The 23,652-nt window shown below is 51.1% G+C and overlaps 3 protein-coding genes across 5 annotated transcripts in view; 1 reads left to right on the forward strand and 2 right to left on the reverse strand.

Moving 5' to 3' along the window:
• The window catches only part of HMCES (5-hydroxymethylcytosine binding, ES cell specific), a 21,382-nt gene extending 10,475 nt beyond the window's left edge, over positions 1 to 10,907 (forward strand). Inside the window, exons 2-4 of the mRNA XM_081802567.1 lie at positions 5,525 to 5,715; positions 8,627 to 8,819; positions 10,254 to 10,907. Coding sequence (XP_081658693.1) covers positions 5,525 to 5,715; positions 8,627 to 8,819; positions 10,254 to 10,487 — 618 coding nt within the window. The 3' untranslated portion in view covers positions 10,488 to 10,907. The remainder of the gene's footprint in view (positions 1 to 5,524; positions 5,716 to 8,626; positions 8,820 to 10,253) is intronic.
• The window catches only part of RAB43 (RAB43, member RAS oncogene family), a 353,030-nt gene that overhangs the window by 252,135 nt on the left and 77,243 nt on the right, over positions 1 to 23,652 (reverse strand). The gene's annotated exons all lie outside the window — the stretch shown is intronic.
• H1-10 (H1.10 linker histone) lies at positions 20,393 to 21,903 on the reverse strand. Its single transcript, XM_006742400.3, has one exon. It carries the CDS (start codon positions 21,512 to 21,514, stop codon positions 20,873 to 20,875), a length of 642 nt encoding a protein of 213 aa, XP_006742463.2. The 5' UTR covers positions 21,515 to 21,903; the 3' UTR covers positions 20,393 to 20,872.

Here is a 23,652-nt window from a genome sequence, read left to right on the forward strand (position 1 = left end):
TTTTTTTTTTTTAAAGATTTTATTTATTTATTTGACAGAGAGAGACACAGTGAGAGGGGGAACACAAGCAGGGGGAGTGGGAGAGGGAGAAGCAGGCTTCCGGTGGAGCAGGGAGCCCGATGCGGGGCTCGATCCCAGGACCTGGGATCATGACCTGAGCCGAAGGCAGACGCTTAACGGCTGAGCCACCCAGGCGCCCCCTCTGGCACTCTTCTTGAGAGACTTTTAAGCACTTGTGTGGATTAAGTAGGATGGCACGTTCTCAATTCTATCTAATTTTTCTTCCCTATCAAAATGTATCTGGGGGCGCCTGGGTGGCTCAGTCAGTTAAGCATCCAACTCTCGATCTTGGCTCAGGTCTTGATCTCAGGGTCTTGAGTTCAAGCCCCACACTGGGCTCTAGCTGGCCATGGAGCCTACTTAAAAATGTATCTGTTTGTTCAATGGACACTTACTAACCATATACCATTGTATATGGTCCTGCTGCTAGTCTCCTGGAAGTTCAGAAGACATGCTTTCTATCCTTGAAGCTCGACTGCCAAGACACCCAAGTCAACAGTCACAGGCTAATGCTCAAGGAAGGCATGCTTGTAAGGTTATGGGGGCATAGAGGAGAGCATATAACTCAGACTGGGGCATCACAGAAGGCTTCCTAGAGGAAGGAATTTTGGGTGTTTAGAAGATTTACATTTGATATAATTATCAATCTGATGGGGTTAAAAATTCACTATTTTGCTAGTTGTTTTCTGTTTCATTAGCTTTTTTTTCCTTTTCTCATTTTTTTCCTGGCTGCTTTTAAATTGAGTACTTTTTATGATTCTATTTTGTCTCCACTGTTGGCTTATTATTTTTACTTCTTTAAGAAATTTTTTTTAAGATTTTATTTATTTAGGGGCGCCTGGGTGGCTCAGTCGTTGGGCGTCTGCCTTCGGCTCAGGTCATGATCCCAGGGTCCTGGGATCGAGCCCTGCATCGGGCTCCCTGCTCAGCAGGAAGCCTGCTTCTCCCTCTCCCACTCCCCCTGCTTGTGTTCCCTCTCTCGCTGTCAAATAAACAAAGTCTTAAAAAAAAAGATTTTATTTATTTATTTGAGAGAGAGTGAGTGAGAGAGAGAGCACGCACAAGCAGGGGGAGCAGCAAGCAGAGGGAGAGGGAGAAGCAGGCTCCCCACCAAACAGAGCCCAATGTGGGGCTTGATCCCAGGACCCTGGGATTGTTACCTAAGCCAAAGGCAGACACTCAACTGATCCACCCAGGCGCCTCTAAAAAATGTTTTTGATAGCTGCTCTCTAGGATACATTTTATTTTTATTTTTAAGATTTTACTTATTTATTTGTCAGAGTGAGCACAAGCAGGGGGAGCGGAAGGCAGAGGAGAAGCAGGCTCCCGCTGAGCAAGGAGCCCAATGTGGGACTCGATCCCAGGACCCTGGGATCATGACCTGAGCTGAAGGCAGACGCTTAACCGACTGAGCCACCCAGGCGTCCCAATAGGATACATTTTAAATTAATAATCTGCATTCAAAGAATAAACTGCTTCTTGTGTAGTATAAGAACTTTATAACAGTATATTCCTGATTCCTCCCATCTTTTGGTATATTGTCATAGGTTTTACTTTTTCATATGCTATAAACTCAACAATACATGCTACTATTTTGCTTTAGTCAATTATATTTTAGAGTGATAAAAAATACGTTTTACATTTACCCTAATTTTTAGCCATTTCCATGGATCTTTACTTTTTGGGTAGATCCAAGTTTCTATCTGGTATCATATCCCTTAAGCTTAAAGAACTTCTTTTAATACCTCTTGTAGTAGGGTGCCTGGGTGGCTCAGTCGTTAAGCGTCTGCCTTCGGCTCAGGTCATGATGCCAGGGTCTTAGGATGGAGCCCCGCATCGGGCTACCTGCTCGGCGGGAAGCCTGCTTCTCCCTCTCCCGCTCCCCGTGCTTGTGTTCCTGCTCTCTCTATCTCTCTCTCTGTCAAATAAATAAATAAAATCTTTTAAAAAAAAATACCTCTTGTAGTGTAGGCCTGCAGGTAATGAATTCTATTTTTGTTTGTCCAAAAAACCATCTAGTTCATTTTTTTAATCATCATGATTCTCTTTATGAGCTATAACTTACATTTAATAAAATTCACCCTTTTAAAGTGTATAGTGGTTTTAGTATTCAAAATGTTGGGTAACCATCATCACTGTCTAATTTCAGAACATTATTATCACCCCAAAAAGAAACCTCATGCCCATTTTTTAATTCAATTAGCCAACATACAGTACATCATCAGTTTCAGATGTAGTGTTCAGTAATTCATCAGTTGTGTATAACACCCAGTGCTCATCACATCACATGCCCTCCTTAATGTCCATCACCCAATTACCCCATTACCCCATCCCCCCACCCACCTCCCCTCCAGCAACCCTCAGTTTGTTTCCTAGAGTTAAGAGCTTCTTGTGGTTTTTCTCCCCCGTGCACATTTTTAGTCCTTTTCTGCCCCCAGCACCTGGCATCACTGTCTGCATTTTTGAATGGTGTTTTCACTTTGTATAGAATTCTGGGTTGGCAGTTTTTTGGGTTTTTTTCCAGCACTTAAAAAAAAATATTCCATTGCCTCTGGCTCTTCTAGTTTCTTTTGAGAAGTCTACTGTAATTTTTATCTTTTTTCTTCTGTTTGTAATGTGTGCTTCTAACATCCTCTTTGCCTAATGCCCTCAAGATTTTCTCTTTGGTTTTCAGCAGTTTGAATATGATATGTGTAGTTTTTATACATTGTGTGTTTGTGTGTTTGGCATGTTCTCTGAGCCCCCTCAGATCTGTGATTTGATGCTTTCATAATTTTTGGTAAATTTTCATCCATCATATATTCAGGTATTTCTTCTTACCCATTGCTCTTCACTTTCTGGGATTCTAATTACACATATTAGACAATTTGATATTGTCCCATAGTTCTTGAATGTTCTCTTCTGTGTATTTTATTTTTCTCTGTGCATTAGTTTGGGTAGTTTTTATTGTCAAGTCTTCTTTCTTACTTTGCCAAGATTTTTTCTCTGTTAATGTATGTTGTCTACGTTTTCTACAAGAGCCTTTAACATACTAATTAAACTTATTTTAAATTCCCTTTCTGATAGCTTTAGTATTTGGGAAAAGAAATATCTTTTTTTTTTTAAGATTTTATTTATTTATTACAGAGAGAGATAGAGAGAGATAAAGAGAGAGCACAAGCAAGGGGAGCGGCAGGCAGAGGGAGAAGCAGGCTCCCCGCCAAGCTGGGAGCCCGATGCAGGGCTCGATCCCAGGACCCTGGGATCATGACCTGAGCCGAAGGCAGACACTTAACCGCCTGAGCCACCCAGGCGCCCCGGGAAAAGAAATATCTTGAGTCTGGTTCTGTTGATTTCTATATCTCTTGGCAGTTCATTGGGTTTTCTGGCTTTTTTGTTTGTCTTGTAATTTTTGATTGATTGCCATACATAGAGACTGAGATAAATAATTATGTCTGGGAATGGATACAGTTATCCTTCTAATAGGCCATTAGTGTGTGAGGTTGAGCCGATCTTATTAGGAGTTGAACTGGGTTTGTTGTTACAATTACCTTTACTCACTGTAGGCTTTAAATTTCTCTGTGCCATCTTGTGTTCAGGGTAAGGGTGATTCTCCAGACAGTTTTTCTCAGTAGCCCTGCTTCTTTCAGCTGTAGTACCTCCCTTTTAGGCCTGTGCTTTGGAAAGGGTCTCTCTATGCTCTTGCCCCTTCCCTAGAATTAGGCTGCTGTTCCTGTCCATGTGATGCTTGCTGATATAAAGGGTGGGAGAGTGTTCATTGTCTTCATACAGCCTCATTCTCAGGCAGATCTGTGGCCCTGGCTGTCAGGCTCAGGCTTTCTCAGGGATCCTACTCCTTCCCCAGGGGAGTAGAGGGATTTTTCATTTACCTTTCCCCAGACTCATTGGGTCTTTACCTGTATCTTAGGGGCAGTAGGCTTTATTACCCATACCCTGGCCCCTTAAGGCTTTTGCTCCTTAGAGGAGAAATGACTGGGTGAGGCTTTCATGCCTTTCCTGATATAAGAGAGCTCCCCTCCTCTAGGCATGCACCAGCAAGGCAGGCTTTCTCTAGTCTCCTGCTCTGCCCCCATCTTTCTTGTGAGCAGCTGGGGAAGTTGATGGAGAAGAACCAGCAAGCTGGGCGCCTGGGTGGCTCAGTCGTTAAGCGTCTGCCTTCAGCTCAGGTCATGATCCCAGGGTCCTGGGATCAAGCCCCGCATCGGGCTCCCTGCTCAGCGGGAAGTCTGCTTCTCCCTCTCCCACTCCCCCTGCTTGTGTTCCCTCTCTCGCTGTCTCTCTCTCTGTCAAATAAATAAATAAAATCTTTAAATTAAAAAAAAAAACCAAAAAACAGCAAGCTGATGCGAACTCCCCAGACATCCACAGCTCCCAGGGGTTCTGGGCTCTCAGGCCAGCCCATACACTGCTTTTAGCAATTTGGTAATAATTTTATCTGAATGAAGGCCTTGTCTTTCTCCTCTTGCCACCAGTCAGCCAGTACTTATGTCTCTATCTTCCCTTGGAGGCCCCTGTCTTCTCCTAAAGTTCACGCCAGTTGGTTGCCCAGTGACCTCAGTTTTCTGATGAGTTTAAGAAAAGTTATGATTTTGGGGGCGCCTGGGTGGTTCAGTCGGTTAAGCGTCCAACCCTTGATATGATAGGTCTGGATCTCAGGTTCATGAGTTCAAGCCCCACACTGGGCTCCACGTGGGGCTTGAAAATAAAAAAAATAAAAAAAGATAAAATAATAAAAATGAAAAGTTATGATTTTTGTAGATTATCTAGCTCTTTTCTTATTGTTAGGGTGGAGGGGGTACTCTTCCCAGCTTTCTGTATTCTGGGTCTTGAACTGAATCTTAAATGGCAAGTAGGAGCTGGCATGATGAGAAATGGCAGGACATTTTGGGCAGAGGAAGTTGCTCTGGCAAGATAAAAAGGCATGAAATTGCACACAGGCTTAATTTATAGACCGCTGGATTTGGTTCAAATTAAAATTATTTTATCTTTTTTTTAAGATTTTATTTATTTATTTGACAGACAGAGAGAGATCACAAGTAGGCAGAACAGGCAGGCAGAGGGAGAGGGAGAAGCAGGCTCTCTGCTGAGCACGGAGCCTGATGCAGGGCTCGATCCCAGGACCCTGGGATCATGACCTGAGCTGAAGGCAGACGCTCAACTGACTAAGCCACCCAGGCGCCCCTCAAATTAAAATTATTAGTAAAAGCTAGAATGATGGGCTGGATTGTGAAAGGCCTGAATGCCCATTGGTGATGTTGGATTGTATTCTGAAAGCATTAAGGATCCATAAATCCATAGCTTCAGTGGGTACTTGCCATTAAACTTCTTACTTTTGGGACAGTGGGTCAAGAGGAGTTAATAACACATGGGCTGAAGTACTTGTAAGATGATTGCCATGTTAAGTCTGTAGTAGTACCCAACCTATGTGTAGGAGGGGGCTGCTGAGTATTAATCTGCCCATGTATTTTGCTTCCAGTCAGGTAATGTTGGTGCCGTGGACAGTCCCGAGCACTGGGAGAAAGTCTGGGACAACTGGAGGCTGCTGACAATGGCGGGGATCTTTGACTGCTGGGAGTCCCCAGAAGGAGACCTCCTGTATTCCTACACCATCATCACAGTCGATTCCTGCAAAACTTTGAATGACATTCACCCTAGGCAAGTCACAGTTCTTATCCCTGGGTCCGAAAGGATTCAGAGGAGGGTTTGTACTCTGCTTTTAGATAAGTAGCTTTTGGATTCAGTGCACAAGTTTAGAGGGTAGCAATTGCTTTGCAAAATACAGTTATGGTCAGTTTGGCTATAATACGACGTGCATTCCTAAAAGTCACTACATTGTGCCAGACTGTACAGTGAAAACCCAAGAACGTATGGAAAAAGCAGGGTTAGGGGGACAACACCTAAAAATTTATCAGGAACACGTTAAAAAATAATAGGGATCTATTAAAAACAGTACCACAGTTGTCTACATAGATACTACATTAAATATGGCACTTTACCTTAGAAAGTTCCAGAATTTGCTTGTGGAAAATGAGTGTCAGAGAAATTGTAGCTTATAAGCTATCGTGAAATGGAGGGAAGATTACGCAAAATTTGTGCTCTTTTGTGGCCTTAAATCCTGGGGCATGTTTTTCTGCCTTTGAAATTTTCCTTCAAGGGGTGCCTGGGTGGCTCAGTTGGTTAAATGTTTGTCTTCGGCTCAGGTCATGATCTGATCTCGGGGGTAAAAAAAGAAATGTTGGGGGTGCCTGGGTGGCTCAGTTGGTTAGGTGTCTGCCTTTGGCTCAGGTCATGGTCTCAGGGTTATGGGATTGAGCCCCATGAAGGGCTCTCTGTTCAGCAGGGAGTCTGCTTCTCCCTCTCACTCTCCTCTGTGCTCTTGCTCTCTCGTGCTCTCTCTCAAATAAATAAAATCTTTTTTTTTTTTTTTAAGATTTTATTTATTTGAAAGAGCGAGAGAGCACAAGTGGGGGAATGGGAGAGGGAGAACGGGCTCCCTGATCAGCGGGAGCCTGCTTCTCCCTCTCCCACTCCCCCTGCTTGTGTTCCCTCTCTCGCTGTCTCTTTTTCTGTCAAATAAATAGAATCTTAAAAAAGAAAAAGAAATGTTCCTTCAAGGCATGCATTTATAATAGATATGTATTTAATCAAAATTGAACATTTTGATCCAGTGTATAGCCCCCTTCTGCAATTAACTACTTTATTAACTGCCGAAAATTCTTCCAACACTTTCATTCATGTTCATATCTTCTCCTGACACTGAAAGCTTTGGAAATTCCATCACTGTTTGAAACCACCAAGCCATTCATTACTAGCACTCAGAGGAGCCACTTCTGTGGTATTTCAGATAGTGCATTCTCTTTTTGAGAAAGCAGTTTTTTCACTATTTGGCATTCAGTCCATATGATAAAGAATCTCTTCATTGTTTCTGTTTCTGTTCCTTTAGGCCTGATTGATACTGACTTCATGATACTTCTTGAAGTTGTTGCAGTCATAGACATTCCTTTTATTTTCACAATGTTGTCACTGGTGGATTCCTTTATGTCTGTTGCTAAGGAGATACCACATGTTCTCTTTTTACTTTGAAGATGCTCTAATAGTTCAAGCTTCTTGTCAGTACTTAAAAATTTTCCACCTACATGCACTGCTTCACATGTTTTGAGCTACAAAGCTTTGACATGTGTGAGATGTTGAATGAAGAGGGTTTTTTATATAGGGAGAAGTTCACAAATGCAAAATAAGAGCAAAACACAACTTTGGAAGATAACATGTAGTGATTCACAACGCAGTAGCTGTCAATGTTTGAGGTGTGTGTACGTGTGCATTCTTTGTGTTCCTAGAAGGCTCCGTTCAGCTTGGTGCAGTTGCCTGTGCGTTCACCTTGTGTTTCTCACAGACAAAACTATAAACACAAAATTTTTATTATGCTGAAATTGCTCTCTAACATAGCAGTCACATTGGAACAGGCGACATTTTAAAAACAAGCATTAGCAGGGGCACCTGGGTGGCTCAGTTGGTTAAGTGTCTGCCTTCGGCTCAGGTCATGATCTCAGGGTCCTGGGAACGAGCCCCAGGTTGAGCTCCCTGTTCTGCGGGGAGTCTGCTTCTCCCTCTGTCTGCCGCTCCCCTTGCTCTTGCTCTCGCTCGCTCTCTCCTCTGTCGAATAAATAATCTTAAAAGAAAAAGAAAAAAAGTAAAGCGCTCCCAACTAATTCCAACTGAACTATATAATACAATGCAGAGATGCCATTCATCAGAAACTAAATTTTTTTTTAAGATTTATTTATTTATTTGAGACAGAGCTAGCGAGCAGGGGGAAGAGGCAGAGGGAAAGAATCTCAAGCAGACTCCCACTGAGCGTGGAGCCCGGTGTGGGGCTCCATCTCATGACCCTGAGATCATGATCTGAGCCAAAAATCAAGAGTCAGACACTTAACCCACTGAGCCACCCAGGCGCCCCAATTGTAAAGTATTTTTTAAAGTACATGTTTGATTTGTTGAAGTTACGACTTTTAATTATTAAAATAGATGTTCATGCATTTATCTCCTAAAATCAACTGTGCCACCCACCAGTGAATGTGTGGCATGCTTCACATTGGCCTAGGACATAAAACTGGAAGCTAAACATAGAATCTTTTCCTACTATCTCCAGGAGTCATCTTAGGCAGCAGCATCCTTGCTTCCTGAGGCGTAGTTTCCTAGAGTTCACAATTATGTGAATAACTCTTTCTTACTGTAAATCTAGAGATTATTACTGATAGACAAATTGTCCCTTTAATTCTAGGCTTAGTCCTAGAAAGTTCACCAATCAGGATGTACACTGGAGTGCACTGGATCCAGTCATAGCACTATTCATTGTCTTTGCCATGAAAATTTGTAAGCTAGCTCTTCTAGGGTTGAATTTCGTGCCCTGTCAAGTTGTGGTCAGGGGACACTTGGCAGCAAATCGGCACATGAGGTGTAGAGAGAGGACAAGCTTTTCCTTAGGATGATTCGTGCTGACTCAGGTCTCCCTTCTGTCTCTACCCTCCCTCTACCTCCCAGCTAATATCTCTGCCTCACTGACTAGGATGCCTGCCATATTAGATGGAGAGGAGGAAGTTTCTAAATGGCTTGACTTTGGTGAGGTCTCCACTCAGGAAGCTCTGAAGTTAATCCACCCCACAGAGAACATCGCCTTCCATCCAGTCTCTTGCGTGGTGAACAACACCCGAAACAACACTCCTGAATGTCTGGCTCCTCTCAACTTACTGGTCAAAAAGGTAGGGGCCTGTGACTGATGGTCCTTTCTGAACTTTCTGTCTTCTGTCAGAATATCTTTTTCTTTTAGGATATGGCCTTTCACTATTAGCTTTAATTTAAACCTTCCAAGACTCACATTTCCTTATGTATGGCAAGGTTAAGCAGAGCGCTATTCTCAAAGCTGGCTGTGACTCAGACTCCTCAGGAGAGCTCTTTCAAAATATAAAATGTTGGACCCTATCTAGACCTATTGAGTCAGTATTCAGGGCTGGCTGGGCCTGGGCTTCTGTGTCATTAAAAGCTGCTTCAGTGAGTCTGATAAACCAAGTTTGAGGACTCCTAATCTAGAGGGTGACTGTAAGAAAGACAGAGGAGCCCTTGTCCATAACTGTATCTTTGTCCGCAACTGTGGAGTTTTTTTCTGTCTTTTTTCTGTACCTCTGCTTTCCCAACTACAAGTTGGAGGAGTTCCAATCCTTATACTCCTTCAGGAGGATTTGAGAACATTCCTGCCATGAACTTTAACTTTTTTAGAATTGGCAAGGAAGGATCCAGTTGTATTTTGAAGGGAAGGTGAACAGGCCAAAGACCTTCAGTGGGAATAGAAGTTCCAGAGCAAAGGTTTAGGAATAGCAGCTGTTTCCAGGTGGCACCGAGGGACTTAAGTAGTGTTCCAAGAATAGACATCTTAGAATGCCTGAAACGTGTTAAGGACAATGATTACAAAACAGCTACCCCCCATTTTTCTGAAAGTTTCTAAGTTTTCCATACTCCATGTCATCTTTTTTCTTTTGTCTCAGTTCTCTGCAAACTCCTGCAATCCTGATCCTTTTATTCATTAGATGTCTCTAAAAATGTAATGATACACATTCATTTTGTGCTGGACACTACCCCATTTCTGCCATGGTCTTTACTCCTGAAGAATTCCCATTCTGGACAAGTGGCATTATGGGAATTCAGAACCTTCCATTCAGGGTTGGGCTGCAGGTGTGAGAGAGCAGGAGGGAGCAGTGCCGGTCGAGGAGAGGCTGCACAGTGGGGAAACAGGTCAGCCTGTTCAGCCTTAGCTGAATCTTTAATCCTGATGACTGAAGCCATTCCTCTTCAGTTTCATTTCCCAGCACTCAGCCTGGTCACACTGAATTATATCCTCTTTTGTGAGAATGCACCTGTTTGGAATGCCTGTCAGCTCTCTTTTCTCACTGACTGGTCCCACACACCTCGTCTTTGAGGCCTGCTCTAAGAGCTCCTCCCTATCCCTTGCACCCCTTGGAGCATACTCAGTTGCTCCTACCTTCTCCCCGCTCCTGACCAGTGGGCCCCATCTGGCTCTCAGTAATATTTTCCAAGCCTGGGTCAGTACCTAATGCCTCTTCCCCTGTTTCTTCCCTTGAAGTTGGCCTGTTCCCAAAAGTTTGAGCTGGGTGGTTTCAACATTTTCTTCTTTCTCCTAGGAGCTCAAGGCAAGTGGTAGTAGCCAGAAGATGATGCAATGGCTGGCCACAAAGTCACCCAAAAAGGAAGAGCCCAAAACAACCCCAAAGGCAGAGTCAGATGTGCCCCAGTGGTCCAGCCAGGTGCTGCAAAAGAGCCCACTCCCCACCAAGAGAGGAGGTGCAGGACTCCTGGAACGATGGCTGAAGCAGGAGAAGGAGGAGCCCGTAGCCAAGCGGCCTCACAACCAGTAACACCGGATTTTCAGACTAAGACTGCGATTTGCTGTACTAAATATTGTTGCTGATAATAGGTGCTTGTGTTGTATGTGTGTGGATTTGCGTTGGGATGAGGTCGCACAGTGTTACTTGACAATTATGGATTCATGAGTGAGTGGCTATCCTGGCTGCAACCAGGAACCCACAGTGGAGCAAATGGACAGCCTGGGAAGAGTAGGGGACCACCACCATCAATAATTCATAGGGTCCTTTATACCTGGTATGACCGGTGGAGCCTTCTCTCAAAGCTAGACCTGCTGGTGGTTCTCAGCCCTGACTTGGTACTGCTCACAGAAGGCTGTTTTCTGCTCAGCTGTTGGGTTCTGTCAGCCTATTGGAATTAAGTTCTTAAAACATTGTATTTTTTTCTGAATAAATTATATTTGATAAACTGTTTACATTTCAGAAAATGCTGCTGCAGGGGAAATTCTGGATCTTACTGTTTTCTCCTGGCATCAGTCCTAAGGAATGGATTTTGTCACAAACATGGAGCACTAGGGCTTTCTGTGAAGGAAACTGCTTTTTTCGGAAACCGCAAAAAGGCTTGGGGTGGGGGTGGGGAGGGGAGTGCTTGTTGCTTTGTTGAGTCTCTCTGTTCACTCAATACTTCGAAGTTTTGTAAATGCTTTAGCTTAAAACCAAGCTGATTGCTTGCCAAACACGACGGGGGGGCGGAGGGGGGGGTGAATAATGGGGCACAGAGGCCAAGACCCTGTCCTGACCACAGGGACCATAGGATCTGGTTGAGGAGAAGCCCCAGTCACAGCCCACCAAGCCCATCCAGATTCCCAGCCTCTGGGCAGAGCAGGGCACAGAGGGTGACATGGGCTTGGGGCTCCGAGCAGGGCTGCCTAGGGGCCTGATCATCTGCCCCAGCCTGGTCAGAGCCCCTGTGATTTGCTCTGCAGGCTCCTCCTTGGCACTGAACCACTTTAGAATTATTTGGAATGGTTGTCTATTGTCTCCCCACGCGGCTCATTAGTTCTCTGAAAGCAGGGGCCACTTTTTCACCGTTATTTTCTCCCAATGTTAACGACGTGTAACTACTTGTTAGGTGAATGCGAGCACTTACTACATGCCCCGCCCTGTACTGGGCAAGGAGCGACAGGCATGAACACAAACGACTACACCTGGGAATTGTGCGCGTGTGTGTGCGCGCGCGCGCCCTGAGGGCATACAAAGAGCCAGGGCCGCCGTCGATGGGGGCTCCAGCAAGGTTCCCGCAAGCCTCGGGGAAGAGGGTGAACATGCCGCGGGGAGAGCACGCGGGGCGCTGAGACAGGAAGGGGCCTTCCCATGGATCCCGGGGTGGGGCACAGAAGGCTCTCCAGGAGCGCCAGGAGCCGCTCCGCAACTTCCTCTTTGGGGCGTCCGGGAGACCAGGACCGCAAAACGCTGCGCGGGATTCTGGACGGAAGTGGGCCAACGCGCGCGGGGGAGACGGGGCGGAACGGGCTCCGAGCGCTCCTCGGGTGTAAGGCCGCCCACTGCGATTGGGCCCCCGCGCAGACGCAGCCACGGTAGGCCGGGGCGCTGGCCCCAAGCCCTATGCAAATCAAGGATCGCAATTTCCACCAATCAGAGGGGAGCTCCGGCGCTGTTCCTGCTAATGGGAGTGCACGGCACGCCTCCCAGCCGGTGCCTCGGGAGGCGGGGAGCTGCGTGGGGGCGGGGCGCGGGGCCAGCCCAGGATCTCCCGGACGTGGACCACGGCAGTGGCCCCCCCTCCCCTGCTCTCCAAATTCCTCTCTGGAGTGCCTGCCTTCCGGCTGAGGGGCGGGGTTGGGCTGCGGTGGTTAGCACTCCGGCTCCCCGCGCCCTGAAGGAGGGGGCGTTTTCACTGCGGCCTCCAGTTTTGTTTGGGCTGATTTGCGTAGGGTTTTGGTTGTTAATATTACCAAGAGATTTAAAAATACAGATAACTTACCAGAAGGTTGACTGTTATGACTATTTCGTCATATTTGCTTCAAATTTAATAAGCAACAAAAATGAAATTCCCTTTGTTTTCATTACTCTCCGCCATTTGTCAGGGTTGTGAATCACTGTGGAGGGGGCTTTCATTTTAACATGAAAGGACAGGAGGTCCTCAGGGGCATGTTTCCTTTTCATCCAGGTTTTACTTGCACATAGTGATGTTAAGAGCACATTCTTGTACCTAAGAACATGTTTTCTGATTTTCAGGTTTACATAAATGGTATCTTTGGCGTCTCATTCTGCAATATTTTTTTTTCTTAACTCTGTCATCAGCTGTAATAGGTATTGCCAATGCTCTCCAAATTTTCACTTATTTCAGGGGCACATGAATCCCACCTTTTGCCAATACTTACATTGCTTACTAGAGTAGTGGAGCATCTCCTGTCCTTTGTTTTTAATTACTTTTTAAATTTAATTTTTGGGGCGCCTGGGTGGCTCAGTGCTTAAGCAACTGCCTTCGGCTCAGGTCATGATCCTGGAGTCCCGGAATCGAGTCCCACATCGGGCTCCCTGCTCAGCTGGGGGTCTGCTTCTCCCTCTGACCCTCTTCCCTCTCGCGCTCGCTGTCTCTCATTCTCTCTCTCTCAAATAAATAAATAAAATCTTTAAAAATAAATAAATTTAATTTTTGTTTTTGTCCTTTGCTTTTAAAGAACAAATCTCAGGGACAAACAGGGCAGCTTTCACCTGCCATTCGATGTGGCCAAGTCAGGCCAGGGCCCCAACTGTTTCCCCCCGGGGCAGGTGGGATAGCCCTAAATGTGGCTGGCCCCTTTCGCTGGGCTCCCAAATGGCAGGCCTCCTCCCTCCCCCGCCCCCCCCCACCCTGCCTCCCCTCTACCTGTGCAGTGACCAGGCTTGGGTCCAGGCCTTAGGGGATTCTTTCCTCTGTAGCCTTAGAGGTGGCAGAGGGTCCTCAGTACTCCAGGTCCTAATAGACAGGTATCTGTACCTCCCCCCACACACACACACCACTCCTGTCTGCATTTGTCTAGGTCCATCTCCTAGTGCAAAGCCCATGTTCTTAAAGCCCAACCTGCTTTGTAGAGAGGCCAAACAGACTCAGGCAAGGGAGGGGCTTGGCCAAGGACACACACCTAGGCATTAATTGAGGGCAAATCTAAAGGGCTCATAGCCTGGGAGGAGTTTAAAGTCTGGAGAAGCTCCTGTTTGCTGCTGGGAACACCCAGGGAGAGGGTAGATTGGTGGTGGGAATGAGAGAGTAATGTGTGGCCTCGGACTCCTAGATACAGATCCCCACCTGGGTCTGAACACCCTCCCTCCCCCTTCTCAGCCAGAGCAAGAAACAAGTGGTGAGAAGGGCGGAAGATCATTCCTTGGGGAAAGGAGCTTTGGCTCAGGCCATATGAGAGGGTCCCCAGTACAAGAGAAATTGACCCAAGTCCTTTGGCACCTCGGAGACTTGGTTTGCCCATCTGTGAATCAGGAGAGTGGGTACTCACAGTTGAACTCCTAAGAGCCCAGAGAAACAGATGCTCGTTGTTGGGAGACCAGAACCTACCTACCTCTGGGCTAGTGCCCCTCATGTGGAGATAGATGAGGATCTCCACCTTGCATCTAGGACTCCAGGAAGGAGAGGCATGCTGCAGACTCCCCAGGCAACACTCCCTGCTAGGCGGGAAGCCTGCTTCTCCCTCTGCCTCTGCCCCTGCTTGTATTCCCTCTCTCGCTGTGTCTCTCTGTCAAATAAATAAATAAAATCTTTAAAAAAAAAAAAAAGATCAAGTTGAGTGATCTCATAAGGTGGGGAGCTGCAGGCCACACTGAGCTCACACATGATTTTGTTTGGCCCAAATAGTATTTGTTTTCAATTGTGATAAAATACACATGACATAAAATTTGCCATCTTAACCATTTTTAAGTTCACAGTTCAGTAGCGTTACATATATTCACATCGTTTTACAACCGATCTCCAGAACGTCTTCATCTGGCAAAACTAAAATTCTGTCCCCATTAACAAGTCCCATTTCCGTCTACCCCCCAACCCCTGGCAACCATTCTGTTTTCTGTCTCTATGATTTTTACTGTTCTAGATATTTCATGTGAGTGGGATCATACAGTATTTGTCTTTTTGTGACTGGTTTATTGCATTTAGCAACATGTCCTCACGCTTCATCCATGTTATAACATGTGTCAGACTTTCTTCCCTTTTTAAGGCTGGGTAATCCTCCAGCATACGGATATGCCCCATTTTGTTTATCCATTCACCCGTCGATGGGTGTACAAATCTCTTTTGAGTTGATACTTTCAATTCTTTCGGGCATGTGCCCAGAAGTAAAATTGCTGGGTGATATGATAATTCTCTGTTTAATTTTTTGAGGCACCTCCATACAGTTTCCCCAGCGGCTGCACCCTAACACATTCCCACTGACAGGGTACAAGGGTTCCAATTTCTCTGCATTCTTGCCACCACGTGTTATTTTTTTTTTTAATAGTTGTCCTGATGATTGTGAGGTGGAGTATTTCTTTTTTTAAGCCCACATTTTACAAGTGGGAGGTTTCACCAAAAAAAAGCGTATGGTTTCTACATAAAAAATTCTTGAGCGGTGCTTCTGATGACTGAGCTGGGACCACGGGCAGAGGCACCTGGATGGCCCCTGGATGCCCCAAGCCACTCTCTGACTCTGGAGGGGAGCTTAGATGCATTTTCAGGAGGGCTCTGATATGGTCTGAGAAATGGGAAGCAGTCAGCAGAACTGGTAGTCACTGCCCCTCTTCAGGTAGGGTCTGTGTCCTCCCGTTGGCCAGACCGCCCGCCTGGCCTGCCTGTGCACATCTGTGTTTGAGACAGTCTTGTTCCTCCTCACCCTTCCACATGTGCCCGTTTTTTTTGTTTTTGTTGTTTATTTTATTTTTAAAGCTTTTATTTATTTATTTATTTGAGAGAAAGAGAGAGCATGAGAGGGGAGAGGGTCAGAGGGAGAAGCAGACTCCCTGCTGAGCAGGGAGCCCGATGCGAGACTCGATCGTGGAACTCCAGGATCATGACCTGAGCCGAAGGCAGTCACTCAACTGACTGAGCCACCCAGGCACCCACACATGCCCGTTTTATAACAAGAACTGCGACAGCTTTGTAGTGTGTCAACTTGGCCAGGCTGAACTACATTTCCCACAACTCCCTTATTCATAGGTTTCCCGTAGGGTGGGCCACAAGGTTCTTGCCAGATTTGGAAGGAAGCCACCATTTTGGTTGCTGATCAGGTGATTTACCTCCTTGGTGTGAAGCAGCACCAATTACTGACTTTCCCTGGATTCTCCTTCAGTTTTGCTGACTCAGGTGTGTGCATGGTTAGCCCTATGACGAAGGGTCTCAGCTTCTGCAGGATACCCTCATCACCAAGGTCAGAGACAACAACAACCAACAGAAGTTTCAGTCTGTCCTAGGGCTCCAGCTTGTGCGGTTTCGGCCTGCTCGTGATCTTCCCCTCCTGTCTGGGCAGCGCAGGCTCCAGCCTCGGTCACAGAAATCCAGCCTAATGGAAACTGGCTCCTCAGCCCCGCAATCCATCCAGTGTGTAGGTGCGTCTGTGCCCGATACCCCTCTGGTTCTGCTTCTCCACTGAGCTCGGACTGACGCCTCCTGCCTCGTGCCCGCTCAGTCTACTTGCCGCTTTCACCTTTCCGCAGACTCGGGAGTTTTTGCCACACTGGGGGCTGGTGCTAGTGCTCCAGCCTGGACCGTCCCTGCCCCAGAGCCGCGGGCTTCTCTGGCCTCGTTGTGCACATCCTCCTCAAGAACAGGAAGCAGGTCTGATTGGCCCCCATTCCTGCCTCTGTTCAGCCAGTGTGCGCTGAATGAGTGACCGTGCACTAGGCCATACGGGACCTCATTCCGTTCTCCCAGTTCTCTGCAAGGATCGATGCCCCCGTTTGCAAGTGCGAGTGGCGCCAGTAGCACTTGCTGTGGAAAGACCCAGGGCCTCTTTGCTGCCTCTTTTGACTAATGGAGCTGCCAGAATGGCTAAAGGGCCCTCTGGCTATATCAACCAAGGTTCCATTCCCGGGACAGAGGGATGGCAGCACCCCTTGTGCTGAGTGCTCGAGCCCCCAACCCCCATCAGGTTCTGTGCTCGGCGCAGGAGTCCACTCGGTGGAGACTCCATCATATGGGTCACTAAGGCCTGCACAGCCTGGAAAGGGGCCTTTCCAGTGTCTTCAGAGTTGTCCCGGGGCCAGGGAGAAGTTGGATCTAGGGACCCAGGAGGTAGACCTGAGAACCCGAGGAGGTTCGCAGGGAGATGGATCCCAGCCCCATGAGAGGAAGGAGGCAGGGGCACAGGAGGAGAGTGCGGTACACTCTTGGGGGTGGGAGGCGGGGAAACCTGGAGACCCTGACTGGAGGCAGTGTGTTCCCACCCCCTGGTTAGCTGATGGGTGAGTAAAAGAAATCTTTCTTGGCTCCATTTATAGATAAGGAAGCGGAGGCATGGGGAAAATAATCTTGCCCAGACCAAAAGACATGGTGGACCAGACACGGAACGCTGACCTCAGCCTCCAGAGACCTGGTCCCACCCAACCCCTCCTCCCCTCCTGATCAGGGGCTGCAGAGAGGAGCCCAGGCTGGGGCCAATGCTAAGCCCCATTTTACAGACAAGCAAACAAACGTGGTTCTTTGCTTCCTCCCGGCACCGGGGTCCCCTGCCCCAGGAAGCCCTCCTCCAGAGCCTCACAGTGTCCTGTGCCTCCAGCGTTCACCTGGAATTGAGGCTCCTCAGTGAGGTCTAAGAGACACAGGAGGCCAACAGCAGGTCCTGGGCTCCCAAGCCCCGTGCAAGAGCGGAGTGTGGGGTCAGGGCAGAAAATACAGCCTTCCCAGTCCCAGCACCAAACCAGCAAGACCAGCTTTTGAACACCTTCCTCGCTGGGGCTGTCACAAGGCTGAGATGTGACCCGTGCAGCCTTCCTCAGATGTGCCAGTGCCTGGCACACGCCGAGGGGTCACATGGGGCAGGTCACAGCCATCCATTCTTCAACTTGGGGTGCAGGTCAGCGACGTGGGACCCATGCACAGGTGCAACTCCGCTGAAGGGTCCAGTGAGCACCCTGAGAAGAGAGGAGGGGAGGGGCCTGTGGGTAAACAGTGGGACACTGGGAAAGTCCTTTCAGAAGAAGAACAATTTAAAGGAATGACAAGGTCCAGGATGTGAGCATGGGAGGGTAAAGTGAGTCAGAGGAGTGAGAGATCAGATTGCAAGTGACAAAAACCAATTCCAATGAGCCATCATAAAAAGCAATGTATCAGCTCATGTGGCAATCAGGTCTAAACTATCTTCAGGCATTGCTGGATCCAGAGGCTCTGTTAATGTCCTCAGGTATCTGTGTCTCCATTTCATGGTTCCAGCTTTCTGTCTTGGCTCCTTTTTCAGATGCGCTCTCCCTGTGATTGACAAAGATGGCTACTGGCAACTCTGGCCCCCTTCTCCCTACCTGGGGGAGAGAGCACCTCTTTCTCAGTAGCTCCAGGAAGAGTCCCAGGATTGACTCTCATTGAACTCACTGGGGTCAAGAACCTATTTCTGACCCAATGGTTGTGGCAAAGTGAACAACTGAACACTCATTGGCCAGGTCTTCAGTCACATAAACATTACTGGGACTTGAAAGTCAGATCCCCAGAGCCAGGTGGCCTGAGAGTAGGGTGGCTTGGGTCCCCAGAAAAATATGACAGTGTTCTTTATTATCAGAAGAGTGAGAGGCCTGCCCTCTGGAGGGCTGGTCCACAGGTGCTCCAGTGCTCCTGGAAAAGGTGGGTCTCAGGATGGAGAAGACAGCCAGCTAGGGGCCCAAGTGTGCAAGGAATGGAGCTGGGAGACGGAGAGAGGTGGGGGCAGCAGCATCAAAGTGGGAGGCCACTGGGAGAGCCAGATGGTATGAGCAACAAAGCGTGGATTTGGGCGGGAAATAGGGAAAGGCAGTGTGGAATACGAAGGACCTGAAGGGCACTTTGGGGCCGTGGAGCTCAGGAGATGTCTGCAAAGGACAGATGGTCGGGGGTGGGGGGCCTCTGGTTAGGAGGGGCTCAGGGGAAGGGGTGCCACTCTGTGTGACTTGTTGCACACAGCAGGTGCACTGTCCATGTGCCCAGGCCCCTCTAGCAGCCCCTTCTCAACCCCTCTCAGAACCTGAGTTACCTGGGAGCTGAGCAAAAAGCCAAGTCTCAGGCCCTGGCCTCAGATTGTTGACTTGGGACAACCGGGGTGAGCAGTGAGCCTAGGTGGCATCTGGGCTTGGGTTTCCAATTTAGGGAACAATGAGGGGGGTTGGAATCTGAGGGGTCACATTTAGCTGGTCAGGAGCACCATCCCCCAGAATCCTGGGCAGGCCGAGGCCTCGCCTGGCTTCTAGCTGCTGATGGCCTATTAGCTGGCCCTGCAGGCAGTGTGGGACAGGGGCTGGGCTGGCCCCGTGGCCCTGCGGCAGGGCACTGGGCAACCCCCCCCAAACTGCACATGGATGAAACTATTACTGATTAGCAAGTGGCTAGGACATGGGCTGGCAGGGTGGGTGGAGCAGTCAGCCCCGGCCCACCATGGTCCTGCTGTCTCCAACCCAGGCCTCCTGCCTACCTCCTGGATGCCCACAGTTGCCCAGAACCAGAACAGTTGCAGCCAAGGCTAGCATCCCGTTTCCTCCTTTGCCCTAATGACAGGGCCCCCTACTGCCATGTCAGCAGGTCTCCATACTCAGGGGGAGGTGTCATCTTGTTCTCAAACCTTCTGCCTAGAGAGCAACGATGGGCAGAGGGACTTGGCTGTGACTTGTCTTCTCCAGTGGCAGGGAAGCTTGTGCAGGGCAGGCGCCTGTGCTGGTTTTGCCCACCGTGTCCTTCGTCACAGCCCAGCCCAGGACAAGGCCAGGGAGACTCATGCTGGCACGGGGCCCTGCAGTTCCCAGAGGCAGGAGGCAGCGGGCAGCAGAAAGAGCACGTGGAGTGGCCACTTGCTCTCTGTGGAAGGGTCTGCAGGGTGGTAGGTGGCTGAAGGGTTTGCCCTGTGACCCCACTGTGTGTGCCAGGGGACGGTAGTGGCTGCCAGACCTGGGTCAGGTATACCAGCAGGCCAGAGGGGCTTCTCCAGTGATGCTCCCTCCCCTCCCCTATTGCCCTTCCCCCATCCCTCCTATAGTCTCTAACACAGAGATCATCTCCGTCTGTCCCCTACCCCAAGCCCAGGCTTACCCAGCTTGGTACATGTACATACTCACTGTTCTAGAACATTCCCTAGCTTCCCACCGCCCCAGAGCCTTCCTTTTGCAGAGTTGCCTTCATAGGAACATTCCTCAAGGGCTCAGTTGGGTCTTAAAATACAACTATCACATATACTGGACACCAGAGTATCTCGGGGCTGTGGATCATTCTTCCCAACTTGTCCAATAACCCTCCGGTCCGTGTGCACTCCAGATCGGCCAACAGACGGAGGACCAATGCCTTGCTCAGGCCACACCTCGGGCTGTCTCAGTGAGCCAGAGCCCAAGGCCTCCACATTTCCAATATCCTCATCGCATCAACACAAAGTCTCAGTGAATTCAGAATTAACTAATCTCTGCAAAGGCCCAGCCTGGTGTGACCTTGTACGTGCTGAGGGGCCCTGACCAGCAAACCCCGAAAAGCCAGGGCTGCCCCCCCTTCCCCCCTTCCCCCCTTAGCGGGGGCCCGACCAGCAATCTTCAGCATCTTTCCACCTCCGCTCACAAGAGATCTGTCCCTTGAGTCTCCCTCCGGGATCAGCCGGCCGCCCCCTCCCCGCAGTTACCACCCCGTGCGGAGAACTCCAGGCTCCAGGCCTACCTCGCTAACATCTGGGGTGCCCAGGACCCTTGGGACCCCATCCAACCCAAGCCGCGCGCGGACCGCGCCCATCCCTACTCCACTCGGAAGAAAACGAGAGCGGTTCAAAGGTTTAAACAATTTATTGTGCCCCAAAAAGGCCGGCGGGATGAAGGGAAGGCCGCGCGGCCCGCGCCCCGAGCGATTGTTTGTCGCGCACCCGAAGGCGGAGGGTGGGAAGTGGGGATGGGCGGCGCGGGGGCCGGTCCTAGCGCACCAGGGCCCCGCCACCCCGCGGCCCCCGCCGGGGCAGGCAGGCGCGGCCGCGGCCATTGGCGCCTAGGGGCCGGTAACCATGGCGACGGCCGTTGCCAAGGGCGAGAGCCAATAGGGGCGTCTCCAGGCCGTTTCAAAAATCTAAAGCAAAAACAACAACAAAAAAACGCTACGGCGGCGGGGGAGGGGGGACGAAGAGGGGAATGGAGCGGGCCCCAGGCCCTCCGTGCGGCTCAGAGCAGGGGCGGCGGCGGCCCGGCCGGACAACCGTACAAAACACTTGGGGTAGAAAAACCGAACGCCGGGAAGACCCGGCAGGCCGGCGCGCTCACTTGCGGCCCTTGGGCACCTTGGGGACGCTGGGCTTGGCCGCCTTCTTCACCTTCTTGCCCCCGGCGGCCGCCGCCTTCTTAGCCTTGCTGCCTTTGTCCTTCTTGGAGGCGGCGCCCTTCTTGTGCGAGCGCTTCTCGGGCTTCTGGCCCTTGGCCGGCTTCTTGTCCGCGCGCCGGGGGCCGGCCGCGCCCGGGGCCGCCTTCTTGGCCTTGTGCGCGGCGGGCGCCGGGGCGGTGGCGGCCGCCGTGGCTCCGCGCCGCTCGCCGCCGCCCTCCAGCTTCTTGCGGTTGAGCTTGAACGAGCCGTTGGCGCCGGTGCCCTTCACCTGCAGGAGCGTGTCGTTCTGCACCAGCGCCTTGATGGAGTACTTGAGGTAGGTGCGTCCGTTCTGCTGGTCGAACCACGCCACCTTCTTGGCCTCCGTGTAGATCTTGGCCAACGACGAGCCGTTGCGCTCGCCCAGCCTGCGGATGGTCTCCACCACCAGCTGGCTGTACTTGCCCGGCTGGTTCTTCTTCTTGTTGTTCTTTTTCTTCTTGGATGGGGACAGCGTCGCCGAGCCGCCAGTCTTGGCCGCCTTCTTGGCCGCCCCCTCGGCGGTCGTCAGCGGCAGGGCCTCCTCGAGCTCCACAGACATGGTGGCGAGCGGGTTGGTGGCGGGCGGGGCGCGAAAGCCCGGGGGCCGCGCCGGGAAGAGGAAGGCGAGGGGCCGAGGGGGCGCCGGGGGACTGGGGGCGCGCGGCGGCTCCAGGCGGGAGCGGCCGCGGCCGGGCCTGGGGCCGGGCGGCAGGGCTGGGGCGGGGGCCGGGCCGGCCGGAGCTGGGGATCTCGGGCCGGGGCCGGAGCTGGAGCCGAAGCCGGAGCCGGAGCCGGAGCGGAGCGGAGCGGAGCGGGGTGTCGGGGCAGATGGGGCTGGAGCCGGGACCCGGCCGGAGCGGGGAAATCGGCCAAGGGAGCGCCGCGGCTGCTGCTGCCACTGCTGTCGCCGGAGCTCGCTGGGCGTGCGCGCTGCGCTCTGGTGAAGAGGGCGCTCTGCTCCGCTTTTATAGCTCCATGGCGGACCACGTTGAGAACAACAACAGCCTGGTCTGGAGCCAGCGCCAACTTGTGCTTCTTGCAGCCCCTTCCTCGGCCGCTGGCTTCCCGGACCGCGCCTCCCGGGCGCCACCGAGCCCACAGCCGAGCGCCCCGGACAGGGCCCGAGCCTGCGGCGCAGCGGAGAGGCGGCCTGCGCCCGGGAAGGGCTCGGCAAAGGGGAACGGAGGGGTGCACCCTATGCTGCGGGAGCGCGAGAGGAGGGGGGCACCCGGTTTGGGGGCGAATAGCGCGGGTCCCGGGGGAGGCCGCGCGGCCCGGAGCTTTGGGGCCGGCAGCCAAGAGTGCGCCACGTCCACCCAAGCCCTGAGCGCGGTCAGGGGGCCCCTGGCCTGCCCGCAGGACCAGCTTTAATTTGTCCGAACTAACACAGGGCACGCCCTCACGTGGTCGGCTGGGGCAATGTGAAGTGTGCTAGGACATCTCCGAGGGGGGTCTCCACCCGCGTCCGAGGGGATGGCGGCTGGAGGCGCCCTCCAGCTGCGCGCCCGGGGTCTTGTTATGCCTCAGGGGCCTGAGCACCGCCCGGGAGGAAGTGGGGGACGACCGCAGGTGTCTCTCTGCGGACATTTCCCAACCCCCCCCCCCCAGCGCTGATGCTCCAAGTGCCCCATTTTGTGCTGTGGAAGTAGCCGCCACCGTTCGCCCCAAAGCCAAACGGCGGTTCCATGGTGGAGCTGGTGGAGCGAGTGTCAGGCTGCGACCCCCAAAGGAGTTCTTGGACAGGGTGGGGGAGGGGAGGTGCTGCGGCCACACCCCTCCCCCTGTCCTACGGGAAGGGCGATGGAGAGCGGGTCCCGGAGACTGCTCTCCTAGCTCTCTCTCTCCCGGTACCCGGCGAAATCCTCCGCGGGGGCTTGTGCAAGTCTGGCGGCTCTGAGCTGGGCGGGGTGCCGCAGAACTGGTGCCGAGGAGGCGCCGAACAGCCTTTCTCGAAGCCAAAGAAGCCTCTACTTGGGGAAGCTGACACCATGGGGAGACACCCCGGGAGGAGAGCTGATCCCTTTGGAGTAAGTGATTTTAGGCCCGAGCATGGAGGGGTGGATAGGACGGGATGGTAGAAATTGGGGTTCCAGGGTGGAGAGAGCCAGAGGCCATGAAGTCCGGGAAGGGGAAGCGCGGGGGTGGGGGGTGGTGTTCTGGGTCTTCTACCCCAAGAGGCCCCTGTCTGCACGCACCCTTTTCCCAGAGCAAGCACAGACCCCATTTGCCCCTCAGACAAACTAGTGAATAAGGCCCAGGAGAGGAGGAAATTGAAGCTGGGAAATGTGAGCCCCCGGTGGGTTTTTTTGGAGTGGGAGGGCGGTCAGTGGCATTGAGCCAGAGGAGGACTTTGTCCCCCAGGGCAGTGAGTACAGCCCATAGGAGAAGGAAGATAAACCCAGGTCCCTGCAAAAAAGGCCAAGCCCCCCGCCCAAGAAGGAGGACCCCCCCCCCCGCCCCCTCAGTGAACTGTATGTCAAGCCAGGAAAACCTTGTCCGCCAAGGTGAGGAAAGACCATCACGAATCTCCTAGCAGAGACTGGGGTGGGTTTCTGAAAGCACCTGTTGGCTGAGCCCTGGAGGTGGCTGGGGAGCAGAAAGGTCTTGCAGAGACGGCATGGCTTGAGCAAAAACCACAGGTTCCGGAAATGCGAAGTGTGTGCAGGCTAGGCGACATGGAGGATGTAGTGCAGTGAT

This window comes from Leptonychotes weddellii, chromosome 1, assembly GCF_054177405.1.
Source record: "Leptonychotes weddellii isolate Sample4059 chromosome 1, ASM5417740v2, whole genome shotgun sequence".
NCBI lineage: Eukaryota > Metazoa > Chordata > Mammalia > Carnivora > Phocidae > Leptonychotes > Leptonychotes weddellii.

Coding starts and splice junctions, on each gene's coding strand:
- H1-10 (XM_006742400.3), bottom strand. CDS start 21,514: ATGTCTGTGGAGCTCGAGGAGGCCCTGCCGCTGACGACCGCCGAGGGG.